At 40.8% G+C, this 26,292-nt stretch overlaps 1 protein-coding gene and 1 non-coding gene across 2 annotated transcripts; one reads left to right on the top strand and one right to left on the bottom strand.

Annotated features, from left to right (window-relative positions):
- Positions 1-487: 487 nt before the first annotated feature.
- grifin (galectin-related inter-fiber protein) lies at positions 488-26,056 on the top strand. The gene is made up of 4 exons (XM_073059893.1): positions 488-592; positions 13,500-13,579; positions 21,223-21,385; positions 25,603-26,056. The coding sequence occupies exons 1-4, from the start codon at positions 581-583 to the stop codon at positions 25,765-25,767; spliced, it is 420 nt and encodes a 139-aa protein (XP_072915994.1). The 5' UTR covers positions 488-580; the 3' UTR covers positions 25,768-26,056.
- On the bottom strand, positions 3,161-3,267 carry LOC140736397 (U6 spliceosomal RNA). The gene has a single exon (XR_012100931.1). It is a non-coding gene; the product is annotated as a U6 spliceosomal RNA (small nuclear RNA).
- Positions 26,057-26,292: the final 236 nt, after the last annotated feature.

The raw sequence follows: 26,292 nt of genomic DNA, 5'->3' as shown, positions 1-26,292 counted from the left end.
TATTTAATTTAACTATTTATTTTATATACCTACTGCAATTTATATTTTTTCTATTATTATGTATTGCATTGTACTGCCGCCGCAAAGACAACAAATTTCAAGACATGCGGGTGATATTAAATCTGATTCTGAACTAGTTAAGCAATGAGAAACAGCATGCAAACGAATCAAAAACTAAGCCTGCTTTTAAGCCACAAAACTAGTTTTGAACAAAATTATTTTCTCCTTTAGTAGATTAAGGGTCAAAAATTCAACTAGGATATAGCAAGTTGATGCATGTAATTTTATTTTATATACAGTATATTCTTAAATATTTTCAGGCCACCCTTAGACTACTCAAAGGAATTTTGGAATGAGTGAGAAGAGTATGAAGAGTTGGTCTTCAGTGCAAACATTCCTATCTACCATTCTTTTATGTCACATCTGAATCACAACCATGAGATCAGCACATATCACCATCCGCTTTGTCAGGTTACTAATCCAAGCCCACGTGGTCTTGGTCCTATTGTATATCTGTTTCCCAGCTGGAACTAATGTAAAACCCAAGTCCCCTGTGCACAGCTAGAACAGAGCAGATTCAATGGCCTTAAGGGTGAGTATGAAGTGTTTATTATCTTCTGTGCCACAAATGAATTGCTTACTGAGTGAAAAATGCATGTTGTCTGTCAGCATTTTGTCTCTTCATGCATTGTTAGATGAGTGAGATTGAGAGATATATTTTATGAAACAAAACCTTTCTTCTCATATGCCTTAGGAGAAATTACTTTAGTCAGAGGTGGTAAATCTGTGGAATTTGTGGCCATGAGCGGCTGTGGAGGCCAAGTCATTGGATATATTTAAGGCAGCGATAGATAGGTTCTTGATTAGCCAGGGCATCAAAGGGTATGGGGAGAAGGCAGGGGAGTGGGGATAACTGAAAGAATTGGATCAGCCCATGATTGAATGGTGGAGCAGTCTCGATGGGCCGAATGGCCTGCTTCTGCTCCTATATCTTATGGTCTTAAGGTCTATAGCTCAGTCAAACTGTAATTTCATTGAAACTAAAATCAGAATTTTGAAAATGTATTGCTATATTTTTAGAAATATCTGAATATGATTCAATGTGACAGGGGAAAATGAAATAAATGATCATCTGAAAATAGGAAAGCATTTAAGCTGAACTGGAACATACAGTATATAGCTTCAGTGAAGATTGCTTAGTAATGGTTTAGAATGTGAAAATGAAATAAACTTTACTAAGTTACCTAATAATGTGCACCCATGGGTGCAGCCTAGGAAATTAAGGTGTGTTCTGCTGCATCTGAAGGTCACCCCACAGGTCAGTACCTTCCAGCTAGGTGGTACTTCTGTACACCAAGTGAAGGAAAATCAAAAATAAAAGTGGCATATGTTGGAAATCTGGAATAAAAACAGGAAATACTGAGAAGACTCAACAAGTCAAACAGCATCAGTGAAAAGGGAAACAGAGTTAATATTATGGATGGAAGATGAAGGATCTTCAATCCAAAATATTAACTGAGTTGTATTTTCATTGAAGATGTCTAATCTGCTGAGTGTTCCCCATATTTATAACCTTTGTGGGCTGAAGGGCCTGTATTGTGCTGTAGGTTTTCTATGGGATTTTTTTTCGATGAATTCTCTTCCAGATTACTGATAATTCACATTCAGGTTTACAATGCATTCCTAATTTAGAGATTACAAATCAGGCTGAGAATCTCAGGCAAAAGATTTAGTAGTTGAACTACAATTAGATTAATTCCAGGCTGAATTTCTCAGGGAGAACACAACAGTCGTAATGGACATTTTTGAGAGGGAAAGAAATGTGGATGTGGGAGAATGCATGTGCGGGCATGTTTGAATTATATGTATAAGGGCATCCTCAATCATCTTGACGGTTTGGCCACTATGCTTGTATTCAAAAGGTCTCTTACCTGGGAAAACAACATGGGCCATTTACTCCAATAAACAAGTTGTTTTTGATGAAGTGCAGCACAGTTTTGTTTATTCAGAAGCTAAAATTTCACCAAAATGTGGTTTTGAAATCAATGTCTAACTCTTACTAAATATAGATGTCATTTTACAGGAATGTTTTCTGGATTTGTTGATTTAATAGTTACAAAATCTATGAAGCAATGCAAACTCATGGTGATTTTCAAAAGCAGCTCTGCAGACTTTGCTATTATATCCTATCCCCTATAGTGGCCCTGACTCTGTGATGTGTCCCACTTCCAGGAAAGAGAGATTTGAATGCCTGCACTAGATATCATGTGTGAGCCTCTGCAATATGCTGTATATTGGAAGGGCATTCAATAAAAGAGCCATCAGAGCTAAGCTAAGGCTTATGTTATTCATTGACTGCACCAGCGCCTGTCTGAGTGTCAACATAACAAAATATGTATATTACCAGGGAATCTTACCTTTAATGAAGTCTAACTTCCCATGTTCATTTACACGTGCTGAAACTCCAATACAGTTGTAGAATAACACACAGAAAATGCTGGTGGAACTCAGCAGGTCAGGCAGGACTCTGATGAAGGGTCTCAGCCTGAAACATCAACTCTGTATTCCTCTCCATAGATGCCGCCTGACCTGCTGAGTTCCTCAGCATTTTGTGTGTGTTACTTAGCATTTCCAGCATCTGCAGAATCTTTGTGTTTATCTAGTTGTACAATCTAGTTCGCTCTCAGTAAAGCAACAAGCGTTTGGGACACACACTTTAAATCTGCCTTTTCTCCTGAGTGGCATCGGTGTGGTAGAAGTGAATAATGTCCACATTGCTGTCCGGAACAAACAGTGCCTCCACCCGAGGTTAGAGCAGTATATGTAACATCACACGGTGAAGTCAAAGTATAAAATCTCTGAAACATTGGGCTGAATTGAGCTCCGATATAGGGAGCGGATCTTAGGAAACCACCCTTACCATCCTTCCCCCAATGTGCAGCATGTCTTTAACTTCTGCACCTGTGCACTGAAATGCATTCCCAGAAGCACCCTACTTCTGTCTTCCTCTTCTTGAGTTTCCTTCTTCCACCACTTACATCGCGTTCTTGGTGAATGGACCTAAGTTTCCCCTTGCCAGATAGAATGCTCCAACTCCATTCTGAGTGGCTGCAGTCCAGAGAGTCCTACAAGTTGGTAGAAATGTTACCCTATTTTTTTTTAAAATATGGAACGCTTCACGCATTTGCGTGTCATCCTTGCGCAGGGGCCATGCTAATCTTCTCTGTATCGTTCCAATTTTAGTACATGTGCTGCCGAAGCGAGCACACCCTATTTTAAGAAGGATTATAAAACATCAATATTTCTCTCTGTCTACCTGGCAATGACTATTGACTCACCATTACACACCAAGCCCTTCAGTTTTACATCACCATGCCAAAGAACAGGAGACAACCACATTCATTAGGAGATGATGAGATCCATGAAAAATTAAACAAGGTTAAGCTTTTCTCTTTACATCAACTTATACTTTAATTAATTCACAGAAGGCTGATATACTTTTAACAACTCATTATTTTTGTTTTGAAAATAATTACTTCTTAAAACTATTTAAACTCATTTGAAGTTTCTGAAAGAAGCTTTTACAACCATTGAAAGATGCTTGACTGTAGGAAGTTGTCAAAGGCCATCAGGTTGGCTGTGAGAAACAGGACTCAGGGTGTGCCAGGGAAGTTGTCTGTTGCCTCAGGGGAGAGTGACAGAGTGAAGATCACCAGTGTGATGGAACGTAGAGGTGTTATAACAGACAAGTGTAGTTATAGGTGTTATGTACAGATAACAGGATGGATCAGCCAGGATCCAGTTCTTTAGCTCAGCCCATTGGACTGGTTTACATATTACATTTAACACGGATTTGAATATATTCAGTCTGTAGGAAGTGTGATTTATCTCTTCCAAACATATGTAGGTGCCACAGTAGCGTAGCAGTTAATGCAATGCTGTTACAGCTCTGGAGTTTGGAGGTCAATTCTGGCACAATTCTGCGAGGAGGCTATGAATATCCTTCCCCTGGAATGTATGGAGCTTCCCCAGGTGCTCTGCTGCCCTCCCACAGTCCAAAGACGTACCGAGTAGGCTAATTATTCATTGTCCTGAATTCCATGCCGATTCCGTGTTGTATCATTAAATAAACAAATAGATATTTTGCACAGTATGGGCCAGAACTCACTAGGAGCTGTCAGTGCTTCGGAATTGAATGGTTGCCACTTCGATCTCCTCCAGGAAGCTTAGGAATCTCACACAAGCGAGGAAGATCCAAGTTTGCCAGCTGAGCTCCACCAGCAGTTTTGTGGCTGCACTGTGAGGATTGCACGGAGCCGGTGCAGACCACAGTCTTGCTGGAGATCCCCAGCAGGAACCTGCCCACTGAACCTGTGGCAATCAAGCGTTGACACAGGAAGGGCAGACCCATTGCACGGAGACAAAAGGCAGTGAAAGAGAACAAAGAGTAAAAAGCAACGTACACTTCTTTGCAATAACTGCATTAGCACTAGTTTCAATTGTTTTAAAGTGCTTTAGTGTTTTCATTCTATAAATTTTTAATCATTTTAATTGTCAAAGGCAATCAGAAGCATTCAAATCCTTAGTAGGTTTAACAGCTGGCAAAGCCAACCGTAGGTGATTTTGTCAGATACCAAGCTCATCCAGTTGTTCCTTAGGCAGGTTTTATTGTCAATAACGGATCTAGAAAACACGTTATTGGTGAGTTAGCAAATGGTGAACATAGATAGTTCACAATTGACAGCAAGTTTCAGCTCATTGCAATTTTTCAGAAGTTTATATAGGGAACACACACTCTGGTCCCACCAAACCCGTGAGATTAAGGTGGCTCTCCCACCCGAAATCCCGGTCTATGTGGATGCTGTGTACTTTGCTACCCTGTTACAACTCAGTGCCAAGAAACGACGAACAGCACACTGCATACGATTAAAGGAATTATATTTACAAATCCTACTTAACTAAAGGATTAGAAAAGAAAGAAAAAAAAACAAAAAGGGCCAATTAATTATAAACAGTCAAATGTGGACAAGTTGGAGCTTTATCTTGAACTTCGCCGTCACTCATGCGTAACAGAAGTTCCTCCTTAAAATGTAATAAGGAGAAGTTGTTGTGAAAGCAGGAATGAATGCGAAGTACCCTGTTGTGTCTGACACATGGACAAGAAGTAGTGCAAGGATTATATTGGAACATTTTGTTCTGATAAACACATCTGGCTGGTGCATTATCCATACAGGCAGTGCGATATGCTCAGATGTGTCCTGCAAACAGTTTACAAAATGAAAGGGTATGAATTGGGTGATGGAAGTTCCACTCATATGTGCATGACCAAGGACATCCTGTATTCATGTGTGGCTTGGATCCAGTATCAAACATCCATAAAGCAGGCAAAATTACGTTGAAAGAATTGTTTAAAGGAGGCCAACAAGCCCTGAATTCAGCAACAACTCCAGGGACCAACCGTTGCAGAAGAGGCAACCCCCTTCTCCTGAGACAAGGAGAAGGGGAGACTCCTTGAAGACCTGACCACTTCACATGTATCACAGCTTTGTAATGAAGATAGGGCAGATGATAAGAAAAGAGCCAAATGAAAAGCAATGAACTATTAAAGACAAACATGAGGAAATCTGCAGAAGCTGGAAATTCAAGCAACACACACAAAATGCTGGTGGAACGCAGCAGGCCAGGCAGCATCTATAGGGAGAAGCGTTGTCGACGTTTTAGGCCGAGACCCTTCGTCAGGACTAACTGAAAGGAAAGATAGTAAGAGATTTGAAAGTAGGAGGGGGAGGGGAAAATGCGAAATGATAGGAGAAGACCAGAGGGGGTGGGATGAAGCTGAGAGCTGGAAAGGTGATTGGCAAAAGGGATACAGAGCTGGAGAAGGGAAAGGACCATGTGACAGCAGGCCTAGGGAGAAAGAAAAGGGGATGGGAGCACCCGAAGGAGATGGAGAACAGGCAGAGTGATGGGCAAAGAGAGAAAAAAAAACAAATATATCAGGGATGAGGTAAGAAGGGGAGGAGGGGGATTAACGGAAGTTAGAGAAGTCAATGTTCATGCCATCAGGTTGGAGGCTACCCAGCCGGTATATAAGGTGTTGTTCCTCCAACCTGAGTGTGGCTTCATCTTGACAGTAGAGGAGGCCATGGATAGACATATCAGAATAGGAATGGGAGGTGGCATTAAAATGTGTGGCCACTGGGAGATCCTGCTTTCTCTGGCAGACCGAGCATAGGTGTTCAGTGAAACGGTCTCCCAGTCTGCGTCGGGTCTCACCAATATATAAAAGGCCACAGCGGGAGCACCGGACGCAGTATACCACACCAGCCGACTCACAGGTGAAGTGTCGCCTCACCTGGAAGGACTGTCTGGGGCCCTGAATGGTGGTGAGGGAGGAAGTGTAAGGGCAGGTGTAGCACTTGTTCCGTTTACAAGGATAAGTGCCAGGAGGGAGATTGGTGGGAAGGGATGGGGGGGATGAGTGGACAAGGGAGTCGCATAGGGAGCGATCCCTGTGGAAAGCAGAAAGGGGGGGGAGGGAAAGATGTGCTGGGTAGTGGGATCATGTTGGAGGTGGCGGAAGTTACAGAGAATTATACGTTACGGAGATCAGTGGGAAGGGATGGGGGGATGAATGGACAAGGGAGGCGTGTAGCAACATGGGAATGATCAAAAAGATGTGAAAAAGCATTCAAGGAAACAAAGAGACCTAATCACATCCGATGAACTGCACACCCATTATGACCATCAGATTGGAATGCAACATGTCCCCTTATGGCATTGGAGCCATTTTTTCACACATTATGAAAGATGGATCTGAGTGCTTGATTGTGTTTGCTTCAAGATCACAGCACAGAATGCAACTATGCACAAATCGACTGAGAAGCCCTTAGTCTAGTATGCGGAATAAAGAAGTTCCACCACTACCTCTACGGACAAAGGTTTACACTAGTGACAGATCTTCAGCCCCTTGTGTCCATTTTCAATCCCAGCAAGGGAATTCCGGTGATGACTGCTACCCAGTTACAAAGTTGGGCACTATTCCGAGGAGCCCACCCTTTTGACATTGAGTCCAATGGTACCAAACAACACAGCAATGCTGATGGCTTGTCATGTCTTCCTCTATTGGCAACTGAAGAAGAAAAGTCTTCACACTGTGGCCCAGCAGAAGTGTTCCACACCGCACTGGCGGACCAGTTGCCGGTAACAAATTCAGAAATACAGAGGAAAACAAGGAATTACCCAACATTGTCAAAAGTCTATGAAATCACCATGCAAAGATGGCCAGCTAATGATAACTGTATGTTTCCAGAGTTCTCAGCAAGGCAAGACCAACTGTCAGGATGTCAAAGAATGCTGATGTGTGGATCTAGTGTTGTGGTACCTTCTAAGCTGTGCACCAGAGTGTTTGCAAATCTGCAAGAAGGACACCTGGGTACAGTCAAGATGAAGAGTCTCACTTGGAGCTGTGTGTGGTGGCCAGGAATAGACAAACTGATTGAAGACTTGGCCAAAAGCTGTTCACGATGCCAAAAAGTTCAAAATGCACCCCTACAGGCACCGTTACACCCCTGGGAGTAGCCATCATCACCCTGGCAAAGAGTACATATTGACTTTGCTGGGCCATTCATGGACTACATGTTTCTGATTTCTGTTTCGAATTGCTCATTCAAAGTGTTGGGAGTTTACACCAATGAAGTCAACCACCTCAGCAAAGACTGTCTCCATTCTGAGGACTACCTTTGCCATACATGGCTTACCAGTACAAATTTGAGTGACAACAGGCCACAATATATGTCAGAAGAATTTCAACTGTTCAACGAAAAATGGCATCAGATGTTTCAAGTCAGCTCCTCACCGCCCAACAATGAATGGGTTAGCTGGAAGATTTATCCAATCTTTCAGTAAGTCCATTAAAACGATGGACAAGGAGGACATTGGTCTACAGCACAAGATGGACAACTTCCTTTTTGTATGTCGAAACTCTGTTCATGTGATGAGAAATTAGACACCTGCAATGCTGTTCGTGAGCAGGAATTTGAGATCTTCCAACGACCTCCTGAAAGCACATCTACAGACACAAGTGCAGAATTAACCGTTCAGTCAGTTGCCAAGTGCAGCAGCAAGGAGCTTTGTGATTGGACAGGAAGTCCTAGTGCATCATTACTGAGGAGACAAGTGGACACCCTGTAGGATAGGTACAAGAACTGGATTACTGATGTACACAGTGGATGTTAGAGATCAGACATGTGAACCAAATACTGGATGCTCAACCAAAGAACACACCTGAGTTGATTGCATCCAACAAGATGGATACATTAGTCACCAGACTTACCTCTCAGTGATGATGTCACTGACAGCAACATGACACTGGAACCCAAGAACATTGTCTTAGACAAGACACCTGCCAAACCTGATGCCACACCACAAGTCCAGAGGCACTATCCTGAAAGAAAGAGATTGTCACCCAAAAGACTGAACCTTTAGAACTGTGAAGTTAGTTATGGACTGTTATTGTAAAAGCATGTTTATTTGGAATATGGGTTTATGAAAGGGAAGTTGAATGTTTTGTACATATAGAGCTTTATGTTGCATTAATCTAAAGGGGGAGGAATTGTAATGTATGGATCTATTTCTTGTACAGCAATGAATCGCACACCTTAGCACTACGTATTGATCTGTTGTCTGCGCATGCACTGTTGTCTATGCATACACATTGTTCTCTCTCTCGTTGCAATGTGAATACATCAGTTGAAACCATCCCTCATGTGCATGCTTTTATTTAATTGATACATAGCTGTGCATAGACACAACAGTCACCATTCAACCTTCTAAGCTCCAGTGTAAAATGCCCCAGCCTATCCAGTGTTTCCATAAGACCATAAGATATAGGAGCAGAATTAGGCCATTTGGCCATTCAAGTCTGCTCCACCATTTCATGATGGCTGATCCATTTTTCCTTGCAGCCCCAATCTCCTGCCTCCCCTCCCCCACGTACCCCTTTATCCCCTCACCAATCCAGAATCTATCAACCTCTGCCTTAAATATGCATAAAGACTTGGTCTCCACAGCTGCCTGTGGCAGAGAATTTCACAGATTCACCACTCTCTGACTAAAGAAATTCCTTCTCATCTCTGTTCTAAAATGATGCCTCTCTATTCTGAGGCTGTGTCCTCTGGACTTAGACATTCCACCATAAGAAACATCCTCTCCACAGTACTCTATCTAGGCCTTAGCTATTAGATAGGTTTCAGTGAGGTCACCCCTCATTCTTCTGAAATCCAGTGAATACAGGCCCAGAGCCATCAAACGCTCTTCATATGACAAGCTATTCAATCCTGGAATCATTTTCATGAACCTCCTTTGAATCCTTTCCAGTCTCAGCACATCCTTTCTAAGATAAGTGGCCCAAAACTGCTCACAATACTCCAAGGGAGGCCTCATCAGTGCTTTATAAAGTTTCAACATTACATCTTTGCTTTTATATTCTAGTCCTCTTGAAATTAATGCTACCATTACATTTCCTTTCCTCATCACAGACTCAACCTGCAAATTAACCTTCAGGGAATCCTGCACAAGGATTCCCAAGTCCCTTTGCACCTCAGATTTTTCTATTGTATCTCCATTTAGAATATAGTCAATCTTTTCATTTCTTCTATCAAAGTGCATGACCATACACTTCCCAACACTATATTCCATCTGTCGTTTCTTTGCCCATTTTCCTAATCTAAGTCCACCTGTAGACTCTTGACTTCCTCAAAACCACCTGCACCTCCACGTATCTTCATGCTGTCTACAAACTTTGCAAAAAAGCCATCAGTTCCATCATCCAAAACATTGACATATAAAAGTTAAAAAAAATCAGTCCCAGCACACACCTCTGAGGAACACCACTAGTCGCTAGCAGCTTGATGCAAAATATTTATTCAGTTTGCCCATCGTTTCCTTGTTCCCAGTTATTACCTCTACAGCATCGATTTCCAGCGGTCCAATATCCACTCTCACCTCTCTTACCCATTTTATGTATGTGAAGAAAATTTTAGTATTCTCTTTAAAATTATTGGCTAGCTTACTTTTGTATTCTATCTTTACCTTCTTAATGACTTTTTTAGTGGCCTTCTGTTGGTATTTAAAATCTTCCCCATCCACTAACTTTCCACTAATATTTGCTCTATTATATGCTCTCTCTTTGGCTTTTATATTTGCATTATGTTCTCTTGTTAGTCATGGTTATGTCATCTTTCCTTTAGAATACCTTTTTCCTCTTTGGGATGTATATATCCTGTGCCTTCTGAATTGCTTCCTGAAATTCCAGCCAATGCTGCTCTGCCATCATCCCTGCCGGTGTTCTTTTCAATAGGTTTCAATAGGTCCATTTAATGTCAGAGAAATGTATACAATATACATCCTAAAATTCTTTTTCTTCGCGGACATTCATGAAAACAAAAGAATGCCCCAAAGAATGAATGAATGAGTTCAGGTGTAACCCATTCCTTTTGTACAGGTGATACCTTCGCCAGAAGAAATTCCAGTGATCCATAAATCTGAAGCCTTGTCCTGTGCATCACTTCCTTAGCCATGCATTCACCTGTGATACCATGCTATTCCTACTCTCATTAGCATGTGACACAGGCAGCAATCCAGAGATTATTACCCTGGAGGTCCTGTTTCTCAGTCTTCTACCTAGCTCCCTAAAATCTCTCTTCAGAACCTCCTTGATGTTGCATGAATGAAGTCACCGGAGCAAATTACTGGCAGATACAAAGCAGCTTCTTTATTCGACAAAACAAGGTACAGCAGGCATCGTATGAAGACGCTTTCAGCCAGAAGGTCTGCTGGCCTGATGTGGGATTCGATACTTTATGTGCCAAACATCAAAGGACAACTCCATATTTACAATGTTTTCTTTGAAACTGCATACAACCTTCACACCTCCTGATACACATCCCTACCACAGACATCGAAATGAATTTTAGTCAGCATTGTTTAGTCTGGGATTCACAGATTTTAGGAATCCATTGTTCAGAGCCGCACTCCGAATTAAATGCACAATACATTTTCAGATGTGAAGATTGGTAGCTAAAGCCAATTGCTAAATGTATATGTCCTAGACCCAAAAATCGCTCTAACACTCCTCACCTTTTCTACCTATGTCATTGGCACAAATATGTGCCAAGACTTCTGGCTGCTCACCCTCACCCTTGAGAATGCCAGGGACATAATCCAAGACATCCCTGATCCTGGCACCAGGGAGGCAGCGTACCATCCGGGTGTTTCTGTCTTGCACACAGAATCTCACCTCTGTTCCTCTGACAAAGGAACCTCCTATCAACACTGCAGTCCTCTTCACCTCTCTGCTCTTCTGAGTCACAGCACCAGGGTCAATGTCAGAGACATGGTCACTATGGCTCCCCTTCAATAGTATCTAAAGTTGTATAATTGTTATTGAGCAGAATGCCCACAAGTTTACTCTGCACTGGCTGTGTATTTCCCCTTCTTCTCCTGACAGTCACCCAGTTACCTGTTGTAGCTCCTGTCTATCACCCCCTTATTCTCCCATTTGGGTTGAAGGTCGTCGAGCTGCAATTCTAGTACTTAATACATTCTCTCAAATGTGGCCAAGTGGTTAAGGTATTCATCTAGTGATCTGAAGGTCGCTAGTTCAAGCCTTGGCTGAGGCTGCGTGTGTGTCCTTGAGCAAGGCACTTAACCACACATTGCTCTGCGACAACACAGGTGCCAAGTTGTATGGGTCCTAATGCCCTTCCCTTGGACAACATCGGTGGCGTGGAGAGGGGAGACTTGCAGCTTGGGCAACTGCTGGTCTTCCATTAAAAAAAAACCTTGCCTAGGCTTGCACCCTGGAAACTTTCCAAGGCGCAAATCCATGGTCTATGGAGACTAATGGAGGCCTACAACTACTACATTCTCTCAGGAGCTGCAACTCGGTGCACCTGGTGTAGATGAGTTTACCTGGGAGACCTCCAGTCTCCCAGACTTCCAGCATCCCACATAGTTCAAAACACAGTCCCTGGAGCCAATTTCACTAAACTACTATGCCCTAATAGATGAGGAGTGAACAAATAAGAACAGAGAGAGAGTAACTTACAAGATACTTTATGAGCCAAAGCCACTCTAAAGTCTGGCACACTCAAAGTATGTCTGTTCCAAGAATGGCTGCTCCATTTGCATTTGTATTATTTTTATTGACCCTTTCTAATGAATCCCTCTTGCTGACTGGTCACTCCTCAACTCAGAGAAAGTGCCGTGAAACTCTGCCTTTAAAATCTCGATATCCGTCCTGATTGAAAGGTAGCCCTTTTTATGCACATCTGACGTGGATTGTCCAACTCAAAGAAAACTGGTTCAGAGCCCTGCTTTTTAAAGCTTGAACATAGACCTGACTGAAAGGTAACTCTTTTTACACATTGCCTTATAATTCAAGCTATCCGGTCCAAGTAACATTTTTGTGTCTCCTTTCTTCCCCCTTTCCAGCTTAGTGTCACCCTTCCTATAGATGGATGACCAGAGCTGCCCACAATATTCCAAGGGTGGTCTCACCAACATGACATCCCACCTCTTGCTCCCAATTCCCTGACCAATACAAGTGTGCTGAGCGTCTTCTTAACCATCTTGTTTTGCTGAGAAATTTCTGAATTTTGTTTAGATTTCTTCATTTTTTGTGGAAAATAAATTCTATTAAGGCTTTTCTTCACTGGCTGTGTAATATAGTTTTATTCATTTAGAAATACAGTACAGACAGGCTATTCTGGCTCAACGAGCCTAATCACAGGACAATCTACAATGACCAATTGACCTACTAACCAATACACCTTTGGACTGTGGGAGGAGACCAGAGCACCTGGAGGAAACACACATAGTCATGAGGAGAACATGGTAACTCCTTACAAATAGCACCGGAATTGAACTTTGTACTCTGATAACCAAAGCTGCAACTGCACCGTGCTAACCGCCATGCTACCGAATTAGATGATGCAACTAGAAATGGGACCCTTCCTCCCTTCTTGCTCTGCTATACCCTAGTCCTTAGCTACATGGGCTGAGCCAATATGATAGCCACATTGAGGCTGTTGTGATGGTTGGGAAGTGGGAGCCAGCCTGTGCCAGGAGAACATACACTCAACACTGACCGTTTACTCAATAACATTGCAATTGGTAACACTGTTGTCATTTTAACCACATTCACCACATTACAGTGGAACAACTATAGTTGGCAATAAATTAGTTCAGTCAAATCTGCTTTGGTCCTTCTGTATTCTCAGGCACCACCTCACAAACTAAAAAGGTGGGAGGGTTGTACAGGTTCAACATTCGCAGAGAATTTCAGAGTCACAGTTATCCTTCTGCATGTAGGAAGATGAATGGCTGTCAACCAGCAATATCGGAAAGAATGATATGCTTTTTGATTTACTTATTTAAGGATAAGTGGATTGTTTTAATAAACCTGCATTAATCTTTATCTTCCTGTTTGTGAGCAGTTTGAGGCTGAGCTTCCCGAGGGCCTATGCCCTGGCTGGAACGTGACAGTGAGGGGCGAACCGACCTCAGGAGCCAAAAGGTAATTGAAGAGTCTGTTGACTGCCTCAATATTCCTGCGTTCTGACTGGGTGCATGCCTCTTGAAGCACTGCCAAAGATCTGCACAGGTTTCACGGAAGTCCGCTGGATGCGGGCAGGTGTGCCCAGACATCAAACAAGGGCAGAAGGAAATCAGAGCCTGGAGCTCCACCTACCAGCTGAATTGTTCAAATAAAATCCATGAATTAGACTCACACATTTCCTCCGTCCTTTGTCTCTCCAGCTTCCACTGCCTTTTCAACTCATTCCTCCGCCTTCATTTCCTTTATATTTTGATCAGCCGCTCGCTCATTGTGAAATGCACTGAAACACATCAGAGAGATATCATTCAATACTAACTCGTGGGGCTCTCATTTAGGGATATGGCTGCAACACCATCACTGCCACTGATGCAAATATATTGGAGGCAGGGGCAGAGAGAGTGAACATCCAGTGCAATCTGATGATAATGAAATCAATGCCGATTCCTGGAACACATCAAATCTTGGAGATATTTGCATATGTCTTTTCCTGTATAGCTTTAGCTTTACTTAATGGCTTTAAAAAAATCTCCTGCCCATGTGTACTCTTCTGCTTGTCACATTATAGGAAAGGTGTAAATCCACTGCAGAACATAGAGTAAATTCACCAGGATGTCATAGAGTCAGAGACACAGAACTGTTCAACATAGAAACGAACTCCAGACTCATGCTGACATTTTGCCCATATTCGTTCATCCCATATGCATGCATTAGAACTATGCTGCAATGTCCTGCCTGTTTAAGAATCTGTCTAAATTCAGAAGTTGTATCAGGTAATGGCAACACGTTCCAGATATCAACCACTCCCTTGGTAAAAACCTTATAAAGAAAGCAAATGCAGGCTGTGCTACTGTCTTTGGGGGTTGATAGTTTTCATTTAAAAACTTTAAGTTGTGAAAGATACTTCAATTTAATTCACAATATTTTCTTTGATTATTTACAATCTGTAGGACTTTTTGGGGGTAATTCAGTTTTCATTTAATGAAGAACTAGTAGGGCTTTTATTTCCTAACTCTGTACACTACATTTCAGTCCAGTTGGTGGTGGTAATCCACCTTTAAGTTGGACTGCCAACCACCAATAAAAGTCAGCAGAAGATCATCTTTAAGACTCCTTCCTCTCACTTTAAACTAAAAACCCTTTGTCATTGATACTCCTAATAGGGGTAAAAGGTTTTGACGACCCTATCTATGTGCCTCATAATCATATATATTTCTATCAGGTGACGGATGATGCCTGGGGTGGATCATTTCTGTAATGAGGAGACGAGACCAGCGATCTGCCTACGATCCTATTTTTGTGCTACACTGTTTAAATGAGATAATTTCACTTGCCCTCAGCAAGGATGCAAGCTCTGTAAAACAAGAGCAGTCCCTGTCCTACTGTCTCCAGCTCATTATTTAGCATTTTCTCTCTGCCTGTCATTAGATCTGGATGTGCTTTGTACATCTCACCCCATTAAACAGCCCTGGTCAAAGTACAGTTGTTAATTGGTTAATGTTGATGCAGCAGCATGATTTAGGAGGCACCAATATTTACATTTTGCTTAATTTACTTAACATCAAATGGCAGAGAGCTACTACTGGGAATGTAATGTTGCTCTGGAGGGGGGAGGACAGGAGAGACTGCAATCTTGTTCTGTTTGCAAATACGCACTGTGCATTGTCAAATAAACATTTGGCTGATTTGGGTAGTTTATGTTCAGACCAGCTACCTCATCTGGCCAGATTTCTGTAACTTTTTCAGGGCAACACTGAACAGTTTAAATACTGATTTCAAAAGTAATTTCATAAAGCATGATAAATAGTTTGCTCTGTTATCCAAGGCACCTCTAATGTTTCGAGTGAATTTTATAGCCTTCCTCCCTCACCAATATTGGAACAGAAGTGGAAAGATGGAGCAGGTCAATGTTCCATCCAAGGTGTGTGTGAGTGTGTGTCCGCACTCATCTTTTGCTAATAGCACACAAAGGAACTTAAATTGTGCACAAAAGGTTGTCACCCTCCACCTCGTTGGCATGTCAAATATATTTCACAATCATATTTCCCTTTCTGGTTTCTGATGTGGACGGTGTTGACTACATGGAGTTTGTGATGATCTGTCTGCGGATTTTAGAACTGACCTTATTTATACTGTTTTTATTGAAGAAGTTATTGATTCACCATGTCAAAATCCAAAGAAGCAAAGGGTGTGAAGCACAGAAGAACTGCTAGGTCTTTTAAAGTGGAATGGCTTAATGAAACAGTAGAAACCGCTACACCGAGAACTCATGAGGTCAGGAATGTGCAGCTACGAGATATATTTATGTACAATACAGAAACCGGTGTTACCTGCGTGTATTGTCACGATGCAGAAGTTGCTGGGGAATTTGCAAGTGAGAAGAAGTGGAGTGATATTCTGAAACTTGATCTACTAAAGCATCATTTAGCAAGCAAGTCATATGTGGACGGTATGCAAAAACTCCGGCAAGAAAATCTTGCATTACCCACCACAGGCCTGCTACACACACAAAATGCTGGTGGAACGCAGCAGGCCAGGCAGCATCTATAAGGAGGAGCACTGTCGACGTTTCGGGCCGAGACCCTTCGTCAGGTCTGCTACGTATGTTTTATGAGCGAGCAGATGAACAAGAGTGAAAATGATCAAACCCAGAGGAGATCAAAGTTCTTATTGACAGTGTTTTGCTAGCTGTTAAAATTAATACCTCTATATATAAAATTCAGTGTGCATTTGTTGTCACTGGGCAAAACACTGCACAGCACGATATTTTTGCGCACACAGGTCATTACAAATTAGAGGGAACACTAGAGCCTGTAATGTCACTAAACTCACTAATTCGGTATGTTCTCAAAGACTGAGTTTGCCATTGCTGCTCTGATTGCTGAAGGATTATTTTGTTCTTTTGCAGTTATTGGATAATTATCCAAAATCATTGATATTTCACGGTGTTCCATGGGTAAACTAAATTAAATATTAACATTACACAATAATAATACCTCAGGAAAGTTTAAATAATCTCAAATATATTCATTTAGATTAATGTTGAATTGAAACTAACTTTAATAAAAATGTACTTTTCCAACTATATAAAACTTGAATCCAAACACAACAGAATATTTGTATATCAAAGCATTGCCTTTATAAATCAAAGTATTGAGTGCAGGAGATGGCATGTTATGTTGAAGTTGTATAATAGATTGGTGAGACCTAATTTGGAGTATTGTGTGCAGTTTTGGTCACCTACCTACAGGAAAGGTGTAAATAAGGTTGAAACAGTACAGGGAAAATCTACAAGGATGTTGCTGGGTTGGGAAGACCTAAGTTATAAGGAAAGATAGAATAGGTTAGGACTTTCTTCCTTGGAATGTAGAAGATTGAGAGGAAATTTGCAAAATTATGAGGGGTAAATGTAAGCCGGCTTTTTCACTGAGGTCGGATGGGACAATAAACAGAAGTTATGGGTAAAAGTGAGAAGTTTAAGGGGAATATGCAGGGAAACTTCTTCAGTCAGAGGGTCATGAGAGTGTGGAATAAGCTGCCAGGACAAGTGGTGAATGTGAGCTCAATTTTAATGTTTAAGAGAAGTTTGAATAAGTACATGGATGGTAGGGAGCATGGAGGGCTATGGTCCTGATGCAGGTCGATGGGAGTAGGCAGTTTGAATTGTTTGGCATGGACTAGATTGGCCAAAAGGCCTGTTTCTGTGCTCTCCATTTCTGTGACTCTATGAGTCTATAGCATTGTGGTTTAATTAATGGATAGTTAACCCAGACCACTGGACAAATGAGACAGGTGAGATAAATAAGTTGAAATCCTAGAACGTCAGCTTGAGTATTTAAATTCAGCGAAAGAAATAACCCTAATAAAACAAAACTAGTGTCAGTAACATTGAGCATTAAGTTCCATTGTTTTATGAAGTTACTTGGTTTTCACTAAAGTCCATTAGGAGAACAAATATTACCTGGATAATCAAGATGTGAGGCCAGACAACAATAATGGGGTTAATTCCAAAATGGCCCCAGGAAGTCATTCCATTTCTCCTCAGCACAAAAACCAGACAGCTAACTGTGGATTAGAATGGTTTTCATCACCATCTTCTTATAAAATTACCTTGACAGTTGCACCCACTATTGACAAGTGAATATTTTAAAACCTTTGATTACTATACCTATCTCATAAATATTGTATTTTAATTTAGTGTCAATATACCTCCAATATTAGATTATTCCTCACAGCACTTTCAACTCAGAAATCAATCTAAGACCAGTTTCAAAAAGTCTAAAATCCCTGCTGCCAACAATTGCATGTGTCGCCCCTTTCAGTAAATGCTTTATAATAACTGCTAGATATGGATGGGTTTGATTTTGGCAATGGTGAAACCAATGACCTATGCCTGGTTATGGACTAAAAGGTCAGGGATAGGTTAATACCAGAATGTATCTTTGGATGCTAGAGTCATGGGATTGATAGTGAGTGCAGTTAGCCAAGAGGGAACAAATGAAATCAGAAACGAAAATCTGCAGGTGCCCCAGATTTTAAAAGAAATTCTGGAAATACCCAGCAGGTCAGGCAGTAGCTGTGGAAAGACAAATAGAGATGGTTTTTTTTCCATTAACTGAGGCTTCCCTTCTACAACAGTTGACAGAGCCCTTGACTGTAAGCCAAATATTTCTTTTGCCTCTAATCTTAACCCTTGTGTTCTCAACCACCAACCTTTGCAATCTCCATCAACTCACCTTTCCCTCCCCCTCACCTTTCAACAGGGGCAATTAACCACATTACTTCCTCCCTTCCATCTCTAATCATTCCTTCCTATAGCATGCTGCTTTGCAACCCTATCACGTTACATCATCCCTTCCCACCATCGAAATAGTCCTTTCAAATGATACTGTTATTGACTTGTACATCATGCACTGAGGTCTATAGCAAGTTGTGCTCACAATATGATCTCCTCTGCATTGAAGAAACCAAACACAAATTCGATGACCACTTGTCACCTGAGCTTCCAGTTGTTTTTATATTCATTTTGTCATGCTCTGATCCAACAAGTTCCAACAAATGCTTGAGGAACAACTCCTCTTTTTCTGTTTGGGCAATTTTCAGCCTTTTGAACTCAACATTGCAATAAAAAAATGGTTCTTGTGTTTAATCAGAGTTTGTCATCTCTGTGGTAATGTTATCACAGAACTGCTTGACCTGCTGAGCACATTTCCGACATTCTCTTTCTGGCTTGGATTTCAGCAACAGGTCAGACGAGTACTTTTCAGCTTTAATGGTCAGCTTTTTTGTCATCTCTCTCTAACTGCTTCATTAACCAAATGGCACATTAAACACTGGAATCAGCTAGACAACCCTGGCTACAGCCTACTGAAGATATCCCCTTTGCCCCATGTGGTGAACTACATATACCTGTCTGGACACGCCCCCCCCTGCTGACTGCTCCTGTGGCTCCTCCCATAGACCCCTGTATAAAGGCGATTGGAGGCCCTGCTCCTCCCTCAGTCTCCAGGATGCTGTATGATGGTCTCTTGCTGCTGACTGCTCTCTTCCAGCGAATAAAAGCCTATATCTCGCCTCAATTCTCCAAGAGTTATTGATGGTGCATCACCCCATTCCTCCCTTTTTTGTAACTTAAGACTAACTGATTCTTCATTTTCCCAGTGCTGATGAAAAGTCTTCTATGTGTAACGCTATTTGTTGTCTTTCTTCCACATATTTCTCTCCTGCTGAGTGTTTCTTGCATTTTGCTTTCAGGTAAATAAATATGGGAGCCGGGCAGCAGGGTAGGAAGAACTCCTGTTTCGGCTGGTCCATAGTGGTGGTGACCTTTTTCTAAAATTGCTCTAACCTCTGCTGACTTACAAGATCACATATCCTGGAAAACCCTGTCCCAGAGGATTAAAAGAATGATGGATTGAATATGATCGTCCCAAACTCATTATATTATTCAACTCTAGCCATGGATGAGAGTTAGTTACCCCTTATCCCTTAATCTTGAAATGAGTATTTGTACTTGCTGTTGAGATTTACATTTTTGGAATTCACTGACTTCAATGTTATGTTAACTTCAACCAGACTCCTGAGGACACAGATTAATCTTCTGGTCAGGAAAAGCCTGAAATACATGTTAATGTCTCCAGGAAGGAAGCAATGACAGGGGCATTTATTCCAAAATTGTGTTCCAGGTATAAAATGATCTACAGGCCCATCAGCACAAAATTTGAAAATTTTATGTTATTCTTTGGGAGAAGATTGATTCTGCAGCAGAGACTATTGATGGCATATGCTGTCAGTATATATTTTATTGGTTTTCTGTGTGGAATATTATACTTAAAAGTGTTCACAAGATCCATATGTTAACAGAGTCTCCATTCTCCATGATGAAGCATCTCATAAAAAGTAATTTTGTATATAAAAAATTATCTTTTTATCCCTTCCATGACTGACAAAGTCTTTAAGGATTGGGATGAACTAGGTATTAAGTGTTTTTGGGATCTGTTTATCTCAGGATCTCTTGCTTCATTCGACCAATTGTCAACTAAATTTGCACTCCCAAAAACACATTTTTACAGATACCTTCAAATTAGAGATTTCTTACGTTTCCAATTAACTACTTTTCCTATAGGTCCTGATAAAAATTTACTGGACGATCTTTTAAATTTAAAACCTTTTGTTAATGATGAAGCATCTCAAGTGCTTGTCACAGTGTTTACTTCGGAATTTTTGAAAACGATCATTTTACCTGTGCAGTTCTCCCAGAGTTTCAAAGGGGATGACCAGTTTTATCTAACTGTGCTGATGTCAGAAGAAGCTGTGGTTAGGATACTGGCCAAACTTTATGTTGGCTTCTAAATTGCATTGGTTTATTTTTAATGTTCCCCTGGCTATTAACTGCTAAAACTGTGACAGATGGATGCCAGTTTAACATCTCACACAAAGAATAGCATTTAAACAATTAAGCCCTCTCTCAGCGTTATGTTATTAAACCATTCAGTGGAGTTCCTCATGCTCTGACACGAGAGCAAGAGCACTACTAACCGTGCCAAGTTTGCACTTAAACCAAGAGATGGTGTGGTAACATAATCATCAATTTTATCAGTTATGTCTTCTGTCTGCTAAACTTATTTATACATGAAGTGTTGAATTCCCCAAAATCTTGAGGGAAAAATGTCATTAGAATATGGATATTCATGCTGTGTCAATCCATAATTTACACTGCTTGTCTTGTTGATGGAAGACCACAAATAGCTTTATGCCAATGAATCATAAAAGAATAAACCAGTCATGATTGCCTATCTTAAACACTTTGATGGTAGATGTTGGATCAGGTTTGTGGGTGAAATAAATTAACTACCATTACTCAAGGTCAATATTACATGTGGCCAAGATACTGGCCTTGAGAGTTGGTAAATTGTTGAAAGCCAATGGTGTCACAATCAATAACCCTGGAAAGGTATGCTAACAAGTAAGCAATTGTGAGTTGGGAATCAAGGAAAGAGAAAAATTACATTTTTGCCCTCGGTGAAGGATTAGCCTGGTTAAATCAGCTTAGACAATAATGTATGGAATTAAATGCAATCTAACTATGGTTTCTTTGCCAATAGGTTTGATATCAATTTTCTGTGTGACAGAAGCGAAGAGATAGCTTTTCATTTTAACCCACGCTTTACGGAATCATTGCTTGTGTGTAATTCCTACCTTGCAAACAAATGGGGTAAAGAGGAACAGTGCACGACATGCCCATTCGAGGCCGAAGAGCCATTCCAGGTAATTATCCATGGGGTATTCAGTGCACAGCTTAAACATAGCACTTTTTTGGTGAAGCTCTAAACTTTGCAACATCTCTTTCTTTGGAAGACGAACCTTCACCTTTGGTGGTCCTTTTATGAAATGCATATCAGAGCTAATGCCTCATTATTCATCCTGCGTCAGACTCAGTGAGGGTTGATTATCGTTCAGAATAATTCATACTCACTGTGACCCCTCTCTCCTGTGTTTTCATTCATCTCAGTAGAATGCAGCTATATTGTTCTCTTAGGGAGAGTTCTCATAAGGTCCAAACCTCTTTCCAGCGACCAGCATAGCAAGTCAGAGCTTTAAATGCAGCTACCATCAGGATCTACGCATCCCATTTTAACAAACAAATCTGGATATAAACTGCCACTATTTTGTCTTTTAAAATTTGTTCGGCCAATTTCCTGATTTCTTTTTTGTGTGGTGATTCCAGTTGGGCCTTACTCCTATAGCCAGTATAAATTTATTGCTCAAAAAAAAAGAGAAAATTTGAATTTTTAGGCAGGTTTCTTACACATGAAGTGATACAAGTTGAAGTATATAGAATATAAGAATAGAGTACAGATCAAAACCGGAACAGGCTCTTCAGCCTACAATGTCTGTGCCAGCCATGGTGCCATTCCAAACTAGTCCCACCTGCCTGCACATGGTCTATCTCCCTCCATTGCCTGCCCGTTCATGTGCCTGTCTAAATGGCTATTAAACATTACTGTCGTATCTGCTTCACTACTTTTCCTAACAGCATGTTTTGGGCACCTGCCACTCTCTGCATGGAAAAAAAATTGCCTCTTTAAATCTCCTCACTTTAAGGTGATCCCTTTTAGTATTTGCCTGTTTCACCCTGGAAAAAAGGCCGGTGACTTTTTTATTTATGTTTCTTATGATTTCAGATACCTTTGCTAGGTCTTCCCTTAGCCTCAGGAGCTCCAGAGTAAATAATCCAAGTTTGTCCAGCCTCTCCTTAAAGCTCATGCTCTCTAATCCAGGCAACAACCTGGGGTACCTCAGCCATACCCGCTCCAAAGCCTCCACACCCTTCCCATGATGCGGGCCACCAATGGTTACAAATCTCCATCACTCCATCATTATCCTTGGTTTTGTATTGCCAACCCAATCTACCAAGTCTCCATGGTTCACATGTCCCTTCGTTTTCTGGATCAACAGACTTTTCCAAAGGATTTATTAATATGTTGTATACATATCCATTGTACTACTCGCATAAATAATCTTTGGCAGCTATTAAAAAAAACTCAATCATGTTTGTAAGACATGACCTGAACAGTGTAAAGCATTGCTGATTGTCACTATTGCTATTCCTGGTTGTGTTACATTCTGCATCTGGTTCACTTGCTTGCTAAACATATCGTGAGCTGCATCCTCACAGAAGCAGTGCAGCCTCAGTGAAGAAATCAGTCTGCATTCAGACACTGAAGGGGAGTCAGGGAAGCTGGAAAGCTTTGTTTTTCCATCCTCTGTCTGTTTGATTCACTCTAGAAATTCCCCAAGCTGAACAAAAATGCAGGAACCAAATGCAGTCAGAGGCCAGCTGTGCTTTCAGAGAACATTGAAAGTGTCCGTTCTAATCATAGGGATATTAATTTTTCAGAGGAACATCTTTTAACACATCTGGTAGAGGTGAGAGACAGACTGCTCTAGCACTATATCATCTTAACAAAGTTAAAAATTGTAGCCTTATACAATTGTGCCATGGGTTCTCTCTATTTTTTGAAGCTGAGCTATTTTTGGATATACTGTGGAAGGTTGCACCTGGAGGGTTGCTGCCTTCTGCATGCTGCTTTATTTTCCTAGCTGTTTTCCTCATCCTTGATAGCGGGAAAGAGATGTATTCCCCTGGAAAACATAAATCATATTTCTGCTGCCACATCATATTGTTCATCATTAGAACCCACCCAATTATAGTTGATTTACTCCTACAAGAAAACACTTATTTTATCTATATGAAACTAGAGTCTTAATGATTTTACATTATGGACAATTATACTCAAAAGAACCAGCTAAATGAACTAGCTAAAGGTCACTTTCTCATACCCCTACCAAGATCACATCTGAAACACCTAAGCGCATTTTTGTCTATAAATATATATATTTTTTACTCCTGCAAGATTTTTAAAACTGTATGAGAATCTGCCAGTTATGTTTCTGTAGCATCAAATCACTTTCAAAGTTTGGAGGATTAAATGGTTAGCAGTTAACATGGTGTGGAGAGGCCTCTGTGTGATTGGAAATGGTCACAACGTGAATTATACAGGGTGTCCAGCCAAAATTCGGTTATGCAAATTAGAAAGGGAAAGCTTACTTGTACACAGCAGTTCATTTACCCCCTGTTCCATTTCATACCTGATGGATCACCTTTGAGCAGTAGTTCCCATTACAGTGCTGACAGTTATGGTAGCCAATCTTCATTTAGGAAAGATTAACAATTCGAACATCAGAAGAAGAGTTTAATTCCTTTAGTAATGTTGTTCAGGAGACATGATGAAGGCTTTGCTTTTTTGGAATTGTACTGTGGGATTTCAGTAGTACATCAAATCAGTCAGGTCTGTAGTTTAGCATTGTAGATTTTCAGGAACTATAATATACACATATATATATATACACACATGGATTAACCATGCATTACAGAAGCTATCGACACCAAAGAAAATGATATTCACAATATCGTGTTATTCGTAAGTGAAATCCAGTGCAATGATTTCAGTGACACAGATACCTCTCCACACTGCACAAAGGTATTGCCGTAGACTGCTTTCAACCTCAGAAAGAGGATTTTAGATGAACAAAATTTTAAACTTGGCATTTTTTGGTAATAAAATGGTAACTGAAGACACATAATCATGGATATGGATTAGAATATGACAAACAGCATGGAGCAGTTGCAGAGGAGGCATCATTTCCCAAAGTGTCCAATGTAAAGCCCTTTGAAAAGGCAAGTCCAATGGTCAACGTGGATCCTGAGACTTATTGTATAAACACTTATAATTACCCTATCAGTAACGTCAGCCGTTTATACTGTAAAGACATTTGCTTATGAACACAGAGGTCATAAAGGTACAGTCCAATGCTCAACTACAGTGCATGGTCTACAATGCCTGTGAAGGACAGCATGAGATTCAGTGGTTGATATAGAAAGTGGCTTCAAGTGAATTAAAGTAAATTGTTTTCTTCAAAACCGTGCCACATTTTATAGAAAGCAAAGGTGAGGACTGAATTGGATAAGAAGCATAACCGCCCAATATCCTGATAATAGTACAATCAAATGAGGAGCTTTAATTGCTGATGATTATTTGAAATTGTTTGAAATGCATAAGTTCACTCACACCTGAAAACAAAAGATTGGATTCAAGGCAGGCAACTACTGTAATAGGATCAATACAAATTCAATACAAACAAATGATGAGATAACAAAAACATGAAGGGTTCAGGTATGTTTCCAATTTCCAACATTTCGATTGCCTGCTCAACTCAACCTTGTTTATTTCAGCTCCAAGTTTTTATTCAAACCGTGCAGGGATCCTCTCCAGACAGCTGAATGTGAAGCCCAAGCTGTTTAACTGTCAGGCTTCATTAACTGTTATCTGCACTGCCTCCCACATGGGACCCACAGGAGTGACAACGTGGTCAATGCGAAGGGGCAGGAATGAAAATGTAAACTGACACATTCAGGGATCCGAGTGAATAGTCAATAATAACCTCTAAGGAGGGGTTTGAGAGGAAAATAGGTGATAAGAAGGAGAAGCTGGCCTAGGGCCTGCGATTTTCAAGGACTCCATATGGGGATTTGACAAATTACTTTTCTTTCTATTGGCACCCAAGGGGCTTTGGCTGCTTCTTGCTGTTGTCTCCTGACCCTGCCAGTTCATGCTCTTGAGTCTGGCCCAGGTCCTTTCAAGTTCTGCCAACGTCAGTGGTAGAGTGCAGACATGCTTACTTCAATATAAAGTAGGCCTGCATCTGACTGCGATGAGCTGCACTCCTCCGCTTCATTTTCCTCACATACAAATGCATTGAGAATGTGAGTAATCATCTGACTTCACTTTATTAAGCGCCTAGTCAAAATACAACCTTTAGTTTTTCAAGCGTAAGTTCAGCTAAGTTACACTTTGCAATTAAACCAATATAATTTCCATGGGTTCAAAGAGTTCAGCTATTTTATTCTGTTTTTATGACAGATAGAAATTTATTCCGACGAAGAATATTTCCACGCTTTGCTTGACGGAACTGCGGTTTGTCAGTTCAAACATCGTGTGGAGAATCTCCGCTCCATCACCAGATTCCAAATTCTGAACGATGTCAAAATTTCGTCAGTGGAAATCACCAAAAACATCAGTATGTGATATTGTGAGAAAACTTAGCACTCAGAATCCTCCCATCGTTGCTAGGCATGCTGGATGGAAGAACTAAACGAAGAAACTCAGCCTATGCTGGCAACCTTAATGAAGACCAAAAGCAAATCACAGATCCAATACCACAGTGACCATTCCAGAAGGTCTAGAAACTTCTGTGAATCATGAATTTATGATGGAATTCCCACATGTGATTTAACAAATCTTACTGTTAGCATAACAAAATTATGAATTGAATAATAAATAAATGGCTTTGAATAAAATGGCATTAAGAGAAAAATGTCTTCTAATTACCTGAAAAGGAACAAGATCTGCAACACATGCTTACAAAATTATGGATAACTTTATGAATAGGATGTGAGTAAAGTCATTAATGAAGAATCTGAAGTAATCTGGCCTTAAGATACAGAGTAATAAACTGGGGCAGAAATTATTTAGATTCAAGAATTCTACACTTCACTACTGTTGGGAATGACTGCAGCCACTGAAGATATCTTGCCCAATGAATTTGCATTT

The sequence above is a fragment of the Hemitrygon akajei genome, chromosome 11 (genome assembly GCF_048418815.1).
Source record: "Hemitrygon akajei chromosome 11, sHemAka1.3, whole genome shotgun sequence".
Taxonomy (NCBI): Eukaryota; Metazoa; Chordata; class Chondrichthyes; order Myliobatiformes; family Dasyatidae; genus Hemitrygon; species Hemitrygon akajei.
The sequence above is the reverse complement of the archived record's forward strand: the minus strand, read 5'-3'. Positions and strand labels throughout refer to the sequence as shown.